The 8707-nt window shown below is 61.0% G+C and overlaps 1 protein-coding gene across 2 annotated transcripts; it reads left to right on the top strand.

Moving 5' to 3' along the window:
- The first annotated feature begins 740 nt into the window (after window positions 1-740).
- On the top strand, window positions 741-5845 carry PIM1 (Pim-1 proto-oncogene, serine/threonine kinase). Of its 2 annotated transcripts, XM_017345082.4 has the most exons (6): window positions 741-1256; window positions 1374-1480; window positions 1581-1631; window positions 1783-2149; window positions 3472-3648; window positions 4322-5845. In XM_017345082.4, exons 1-6 carry the CDS (start codon window positions 1175-1177, stop codon window positions 4477-4479), a joined length of 942 nt encoding a protein of 313 aa, XP_017200571.2. In that variant the 5' UTR covers window positions 741-1174; the 3' UTR covers window positions 4480-5845. The 2 variants fall into 2 exon arrangements, with proteins under 2 accessions (XP_017200571.2, XP_089189386.1); XM_089333260.1 differs by lacking the exons at window positions 741-1256; window positions 1374-1480; window positions 1581-1631; window positions 1783-2149 and adding an exon at window positions 3045-3311.
- The last annotated feature ends 2862 nt before the right edge of the window (window positions 5846-8707 follow it).

Below are 8707 nucleotides of genomic sequence, written 5' to 3'. Positions count from 1 at the left end.
TCACGCCTTGCAGATCTTCGCCCTCCCCCGCCACGCACCCCCAGCCCACGGCGCGCGGCGTCATCCCGCCCAGGCAGGCGTGGAGGTCTCGGGTCTGAGTCACACAGAAAAGACCACCCTCGTCGGCATCCCCACACACACACACACAGTCCCTCCGCGCCGGCCTCCGCGCCGGCCTCCGCGCCGGCCTCCGCGCCTCACACACCAACGCCCGTCGTCTCCGCGCCACTCGTGAGGCTGCGCGGCTCTGGAGCCCTTGACCCAAAAACCTCCGAGACACCGAGCGCCGCAGAGCCGGCCTCGGGCGGCCTTTGATGGCTTTGTTATTGTTTGGGTTTGAATCGATACGCCCCTCCCCATCCTTCCTCCCTCGCGGCCCGACACCCAGCGCCCGCCTCCCCGCACGCCCCGCGCCCCTCCCCCTCCATTTTGGCGCCTTTTCCTTCCCGCCACGTCGTGGCGGCGTAGAGACCATTCTGACCGCGAGAGTGGGGCGGGGCGGGGGCGGGGCGCGCCGCGCTATGCAGATCAGTCGGCCTCTGGTTGGCTGGAGGCGCGCCGGCGAGGGCGGGGCCGGGGCGCGGCGACCCAGCGCGCGGGGCGGGGGCCGAGGGGAGTCGCCCCGTCCCGCCGCCTCCCCACCCCCTCTCCTCTCTCCACCGGCCGGGCAGCCCAGCTCCCCGCCTCGGCCTCCCGGAGAGGCCCCGCCCCGTCCCCGCCCGCCCGCGCGCCCTCCCCGCCGGCGCGCTCCGCCCCTTTACTCCTGGCGGCGGGGCGAGCCGGGCGTCTGCTGCAGCGGCCGCGGTGGCGGAGGCCTGAGAGGAGTCGGCGGCAGCGGCGGCGGGACCGGCAGCAGAGGCACCAGCAGCAACAGCAGCAGCAGCAGCAGCGGCGGCGACAGCGGCAGCGGCAGCAGCAGCAGCGGCCGCCAGCAGCCCCCGGCCCCGCGGCCCCGCCGCCGCCCGAGCCCCACGAGCCGCCCTCCACGCCGCCTGACCCCACCGGCGCGCCCTCCCGCCGCCAGTCCCGGCAGCGCCCCCAGTTGTCCTCGGACTCGCCCTCGGCCTTCCGCGCCAGCCGCAGCGGCAGCCGCAACGCCACCCGCAGCCCCAGCGCCAGCTCCTGCGGCGGCGCCTCCAGGCACGGTCCCCGCGCCGACACCCTGGAGGTGGGGATGCTCTTGTCCAAAATCAACTCGCTGGCCCACCTGCGCGCCGCGCCCTGCAGCGACCTGCACGCCACCAAGCTGGCGCCCGGTGAGCGACCCCCGCGGGGCGGCGGCGGCGGCGGGCGGGAGCCCCGGGCCGGGGGGCCGGGCCAGCGGGGGGCTCGCGGGCCGGCACTGAGCCGCCGGTGCCCGCTGCTCTCCCTAGGCAAAGAGAAGGAGCCCCTGGAGTCGCAGTACCAGGTGGGCCCGCTGCTGGGCAGCGGCGGCTTCGGCTCGGTGTACTCGGGCATCCGCGTCGCCGACAACTTGCCGGTGAGTGTGGGCGCCCCGCGGCGGCGGCGGGGAGTGGGGGGCGGGCGGGTGCCGAGGCCCCGGCGGAGCTAACAGAGACCCTCTTGGCGGGGGCTTCCAGGTAGCCATCAAACACGTGGAGAAGGACCGGATTTCCGACTGGGGCGAGCTGGTGAGTGCCCCGAGGGGCGCGCCCCGGCGGGCGGGCGGGCGGGCTGGCTGGCTGGCTGGCTGGCTGGGTGGGTGGGTTCCGGGGGGCTGGGGAGGGGGTGGGCGCGCCGCCCGCCCTCACGCCGCCGCCTCGCCGCCCCCTCCCCCTGCAGCCCAACGGCACCCGCGTGCCCATGGAGGTGGTCTTGCTGAAGAAGGTGAGCTCGGGCTTCCGGGGCGTGATCCGGCTGCTGGACTGGTTCGAGAGGCCCGACAGCTTCGTGTTGATCCTGGAGCGGCCCGAGCCGGTGCAGGACCTCTTCGACTTCATCACGGAGCGGGGGGCCCTGCAGGAGGAGCTGGCGCGCAGCTTCTTCCGGCAGGTGCTGGAGGCCGTGCGGCACTGCCACAGCTGCGGGGTGCTGCACCGTGACATCAAGGACGAGAACATCCTCATCGACCTCAGCCGCGGCGAGCTCAAGCTCATCGACTTCGGCTCGGGCGCGCTGCTCAAGGACACGGTCTACACCGACTTCGACGGTGAGCCGGGCGCCGGCGGGCCTGCTGGCTTTTATTGCATTACTATTATTATTTTTATTATTATTATTTTTTTTTTGCGTGGCACCCAGGGGGCTCCTTGGCCATGAATAAGAGGCCGTGGGCGCCGGGCCGTAGCCCAGATTTCTGGAGTCTGACCCAGTTTCCCCGGCAGGGAGAGGCGCGGGGTGGGGACGGGAGGGTGGCTGCCGCCGCCGCCGCCGCCTCGGTCATTTTTGTTTTGTTTTATGAGGGAGCTGGCTCTCTCCGGGCTGCCGTCTCCGGCTCGCCTTTGGTCTGGGGGGGGGGGGGGAGTCGAGAAACGGGAGCCGTGTTTCTTTTTCTTTTTTTTTTTGTTAAGTGTTGTGGGGCGAGGGAGCCGGGAACGAGTGTTGTGAAATAAGATCTGTCGCCGGTTCGAAAATTAGCTGGGTGTCTCCGCGGGCAAGGATGAAAACCCATCAGGGAGGGGCTTGCAGCGCGTTCTTTGAGCGCAGAGGGGATGGAGAGGCCGGGATCAAAGCAGAGGGGTGGGTCAGCCTCCGAGCGGCTTCCCCCAACAAACGACGGCCTTTCAAAACTTGTGACTCGCCTTGTGGTTTGTGTTTATTTGCCCTTGGAGGACGCTGGGCTGGGCTGCATTTTTTGTATTTAACAGTTAATGGCTGGCCGGGTCCTCCCATGTTTTTTTTTTTTTTTTCTCCTCCCCCTCCTGGTCTCTGCTGCCCCCTGGTGAGCACCCGCGGGATGGCCTCTCCTTTTTTTTTTTTTTTTTTTACTACCCAAAGTTTGTAAACAGGAATCACGTGGCCTGCCACCAGCCCTGCAGCAGCTCTGCCGCTCCTGGCTGGGGAGGAAGGAGTGTGGGTGTGTGCCCCTGCCCTCGGCGGGCGGGGAGGAAGGCCTCCCGGAGGGCGCGCTGACTTGGGGTGTTGTGCAAGTCTCCCAGGCTGGCTCCTGTGTGAGCTGAGGCTCACCCCGGCCGCCCAGGTTCAGCCCAGCCTGCGGGATGCCTCCCTCCACAGTGCTCACATTCATGCCCCGGTCCCTCTGCGGGTGGCCCACCGCACTGCCGGCCTCGGGCTGTGGGGCTGCAGCCAGCGCTGTTTGTCTCTGGGAACCATTTGTGAAGAATTCCACTGGGATGGTCGGGGCTGGCGGAGAGGTGGGGGTGCTTTGGGTTGGAGAGGAGCCACCCACCAACCCTGCGTTTCAGCCAGGAGGCAGAGGGCGCTGACCCAGCTCCCCAGGGAAGGAGGTGCCGCTTCTGAGCCTCCTTGTTGTTGGCGTTTGCTAACGACGGCTCCTCCTGTGCTTGCTCCTAGGGACCCGGGTGTATAGCCCTCCCGAGTGGATCCGCTACCATCGCTACCACGGCCGGTCGGCAGCCGTCTGGTCCCTGGGGATCCTGCTCTACGACATGGTGTGCGGGGATATTCCTTTCGAACACGACGAGGAGATCATCAGGGGCCAGGTCTTCTTCAGGCAGAGGGTCTCTTCAGGTAACTTCCGGGAGCCCCAGGAGCCTCACGCAGGGCTGTCAGTGTGGGGACCTCGCTGTCCAGGAGATGCTGTGACCCTGGCTCAGTGGGACTGAGGGCCGACACGTTGCCCCCCCGGGCTGGCCCCAGCCCCACGGGGGTTGCATTGGAGCTTCCCTTGGGAGCTGGAGGAGGGGTTTGTGTGGTGGCTTGAAGAAGGAGCCCCTGAGAGGAATCACTCCGCTCCCGGCCCTCGTGCCAGTGAGCCACCCCCTTGTAGAAGCAGTCTCTAAATGCTGTGGTCCCAGTGACCTCATTGTGGGCGGTGGTGTGTTTGTACGGCGGGAGGTGAATTGAGTCACCTCCGCGAGCTCTCTGGTGTCTCATCAGAATCCCTTGTCATCACCCTTCCTATTTCGGGCCGTGTGGGCCGTGTGGGCCGTGTGGGCGGCGTGGGAAAGGCCCCAGCTACTGAGGTGTGACAGCCCCACGTTTAGGAGGGGGAGCCAGCCGCTGGATCCCGAAGCTGGTGCAGACCTTCCCAGGGAAGAGGGCCCGGCCGGCTACTCCAGAAAGGGGGGGGGCCTGGCCTGCTGGCAATGCCAGGCTTGCCCTGGCGGGCAGCCTCAGAAAACCTTCTCCGTGCCAGAGCAAGTGAGTCATTCGTAACCTTGGTCTGTCCTGCCCTCCGCAGAGTGTCAGCATCTCATCAGATGGTGCTTGGCCCTGCGACCATCGGATCGGCCATCCTTCGAAGAAATCCAGAACCACCCGTGGATGCAGGACGTCCTCCTGCCCCAGGAGACTGCTGAGATCCACCTCCACAGCCTGTCGCCAGGGCCCAGCAAATAGCAGCCTTCCCGGCCGGCCCGGCCCTGCCCTCCCCGGCAGATGGCTGTGGGAGCGGAAGCGGCTGTCTCCAGCTTCCTGATGACCAGTGACACTTCTCGCCAAGCTGGACAGTGCTTGGCGCAGGAACAACATTGACAACTCATTCCAGACCCCAGGCCCCTGGAGGCTGCCTCCCACCACGGAGGGGGGGGGCGGGAAGAGACTGCACTCCAGGTGCCCTAGGCCTCAGTTCCTCCCGTAGATGCTCTCTCCTTCTCATAGGTGTCCAGCACCGCTGGGCTCGCAAAAACCCGGGGGTGGGGGGTGGGGGGTCGGAACCCTGCCGTGGAACTGTTCCCTTCATCACGAGTTCTGCTGAATGCCGCCATGGGTCGTAGTGGGGAAACAGGTTGGGATGGGATAGGACTAGCACCATTTTAAGTCCCTGTCACCTCTTCCGACTCTTCTGAGTGCCTTCTGTGGGGACTCCGGCTGTGCTGGGAGAAATACTTGAACTTGCCTCTTTTACCTGCTGCTTCTCCAAAAAAATCTGCCCGGGTTTTGGTTCCCTACGTGTCTCCCCTCCTCCCCCTCCCCCCTTCCTACGAAAGGTGCCATGGAAGAGGCTACAGGGCCAAAACGCTGGGCCACCTGCCCTTTCTCTGCCTCCTTGAGTAAAACTGAGCGAACTGGTCTTCCTTTTTGGTTTTTACTTAAAACTGTTTCAAAGCCCAGACCTCACACACACAAAATGCACAAACAATGCAAATCACCAGAAGAAGCTGTAAATGTGTGTACAGTCGGCATGGTAGTATACAAAAGCATTGTAGTGGATCTAATTTTTTAAAAACTTCGCCTTTAAGTTATTTTTCCTGTTTTTTTTTTTTCTTTTTCTTTTTCTTTTTTTTTTTTTTTTTTTGGGGAAGATGTACGTTCTAACCTGGAGGTCGATGTTATGTATTTATTTATTTATTTATTTGGTTCCCTTCCCACTCCAAGCTCCCACAGCTGCTGCCCTGGTCTTCTCTCCTCCTCTCCTCCTCTGACTTGGACCTTCCGGGAGGGCAGTGACGCTTGCTCTGTTTGTGGGTGACGGGACTCAGGCGGGACAGCTGCTGCAGCTCCCTGGCTTCCGTGGGGCCCTGCTCCTGCACACCCAAGTGGGTCCAGGCCCCAGGCGAGGCAGGGAGGGCCTTGCTGACTTGTGTATATAGGCTAGGTGATGGAAATCGATTCTGGATGGTGTGCCTTCCGGATCCTCTCTGGGGCTGTGTGAGCAGCATGTAGCCTGCTGGTTTTATCTGAGTGAAGTACTGTACAGGGGAATAAAAGAGATCTTATTTTTTTTTTATACTTGGCGTTTTTGAATAAAAACCTTTTGTCTTAACTTGTGGTTTCTGATTGTTGTCCTTGGAGAAGCAAGCTAAACCCGTACCGAGCGCGTGCTGAGTGCTGAAGTCCTGTGTTAGGAAAGGCTTCCAGGCTCACTGGTTGAAAGAGATTAAAGATGGAGAGACAGATCTTCCATTCCCTGGTTCACTCCCCAGGTGGCCTCAATGGCCAGGGCTGGATCCAGGAGCTTCATCTGGGTCTCCTACGTGGGTGCAGGGGCCCAAGCTCCTGGGCTGTCTGCTACTTTCTCTGTCACTTTAGCAAGGAACTGGCCTGAAAGTGGAGCAGCCTGGAGCTGGAATTGCTACCAGCCTGGGGTGTCTCGCATCAGCCTAACCCATTATGCCACAGGTTAAGGGATAGGATGTGTATCGTGTGGGTAAGATGTGGGAGGGGCCTAACTTCTGCTGATTCAAATTTTAGAGTATGCAAATAATTCAAGTTTTCAACAGCACTTGTGGCTAGTGGTTACCTTCTATAGAACTTTTTATTTCCTTTTTAAAAAAAAGACATTTGAAAGGCAGAGGGAGAAATGCCTTCCATCTGTCAGTTCCCTCCCCAAAACAGTCACAGTACCCGGGTGGGGGCTGGCTGACTCCAGGAGCCTGGACCGCCATCCAGTCTCCCACCTGTGGGTAGCAGGGCCCACTTGAGCCATCTGTTGCTGTTTTCCCAGGCTCATTAGAAGGGAGCTGGACTGGAAGCAGAGCAGCTAGGATTCCAACCAGTGTTGTGATTCAGGAACACCAGTCCCAACAGGACATTTCTGACGTTGCAGAAAGTTCAGTTGGACAGGGCTGGCCTAGAGATGGTGGGTACCATCCCTCTTATAATAAACTAGCCCTTGAAGCCTTTTTCTCCATTGCCTCCCGCTGGGACGTGTGTGGCACGTGTGGCCTTGACGCATGTTGGCTGGAAAGCCACGTGTAGCGTTACCCTCCAGGGCACAGGCTCCTTCCTGGGGCGAATCCCCCTGAGCTGTCCTTAAGTAGTCATGGGTGGGTGGGGAGTTTCGACTTCAGCAGGCGGCCGAGTGCTTCCCAAACAGCTTACAGCAGGCGTAGAAGGTGAGATGTGAGCGCCACTGCTTTCTCACTGCTTGCTCTTGGATAATTAGTATTTTGAGTCTGTGGTTTCTTTGCAGGAATCTGCTTCATAGGCTCCTTGTTCGTGTTGTGTTCATTCGGTTTAAACTGGATGGCAGAAACTGCGGATCGGCACTGCGACCTGAATGCATCCTGGTGCTCAGAAAGCGTGCTGGCTCGTGCGCTGCTGTCGTCCGTGCGTTTGCTATCAGTACAGACTGGTTCCTTGTTTCTCTATGAACAGCAACCGCGGTTCTTTTTTTTTTTTTTTTTTTTTTTGACAGGCAGAGTGGACAGTGAAAGAGAGAAACAGAGAGAAAGGTCTTCCTTTGCCGTTGGTTCACCCTCCAATGGCCGCCACGGCTGGCGCGCTGTGGCCGGCACACTGCGCTGATCCGATGGCAGGAACCAGGTACTTCTCCTGGTCTCCCATGGGGTGCAGGGCCCAAGCACTTGGGCCATCCTCCACTGCACTCCCTGGCCACAGCAGAGAGCTGGCCTGGAAGAGGGGCAACTGGGACAGAATCCGGTACCCCGACCAGGACTAGAACCCAGTGTGCCAGCAGCGAAGATTTATCTATTTGAAAGGCAGAGTTACATAGAGAAGGAATGACAAAGAAAGACCTTCCATCTGCTGGTTCCCTCCCCAAATGGCCACAACAGCCGGAGCTGAGCCGATCCAAAGCCAAGAGCCAGGAGCTTTTTCCAGATCTCCCATGTGGGTGCAGAGGCCCGAGCGCTTGGGCCATCCTCCGCTACTTTCCCAGGTGTTAGTAAAATGGTGCAGTCTTATCTATGGCGCGATCTACACCCTGGCCACCATTGCTGGAAGCCAGGTGACCACATGGCTCAACCACAGGTATCAGCTCCACCCCCACCCTAGTTCCCTGCCTTCCCCCCAGCAAAGTTTTAAGAGGACCTTTTCCTGAACATGTGACTCTCTGTCTCGATCTCTCTCTCTTACACTCTCCTCTCTCTTTTCCCTTCTTCACCCCTTCCCTCCGGTCTCCTCCAGTGTTTGGTGTGTTTTAGGATGGCCTCACACCAGGTGCATCAGCAGGGAACTGGATCAGAAGTAGAGCAGCCTGGATTTGAACTGCTGTCCAAACGAGATGTGGGCGCTGCAGACCATGGCTTAACCCGCTGCACCACAGCAGCAGCCCCTATGTGGACTCTTGGCAGACTGCTTGGCCATCCCAGCCACAGCGTCCTCGTGCCTCCTTAGGCTCCGGGGTTTGTCTGCCCTTAAGCGGGGACTGGGTCCCAAACCCCAGCATGGCCCCATGTGACTGCAGAGGAAGGAGAGCTTTCTTGATCCTGGGGGGGCGGTTTCCTGAGCTTCCCCTTTCCTCAGCAAGCCCCTCCTGCCCCCACCCAATATGCTCACCACCAACCTCCTGGAGGCTGGAAGTCACTCGCCTCATCCCTTCCTGTGGAGCTGTACTTGCACAATTAAGGTTGGCTCCAAACTAACCGTGAACTCTGGCCAAGTGCCCCTTCTCTCCCCTGAAGGTTTCCCCATGTCGGCACTGCTGGAGGTGATGGACCAGAGCGTGTCTGAGGGAGTGCACATTGTGACAAGATGCCAGGGGCATGGAGCCTGCGCCGTGGCTCACTTGGCTAGTCCTCTGCCTGCGGCACCAGCATCCCATGTGGGCACTGAGTTCTAGTCCCGGCTGCTCCTCTTCCAGTCCAGCTCTGCTGTGGCCCTGGAAGGCAGTGGAGGATGGCTCAAGTGTTTGGGCCCTACACCCACATGGGAGACCAGGAGG

This window comes from Oryctolagus cuniculus, chromosome 5 (genome assembly GCF_051225735.1).
Source record: "Oryctolagus cuniculus isolate XC-2025 breed Fujian yellow rabbit chromosome 5, ASM5122573v1, whole genome shotgun sequence".
Classification (NCBI taxonomy): domain Eukaryota; kingdom Metazoa; phylum Chordata; class Mammalia; order Lagomorpha; family Leporidae; genus Oryctolagus; species Oryctolagus cuniculus.
This window is presented reverse-complemented; position numbering and strand designations above follow the sequence as displayed.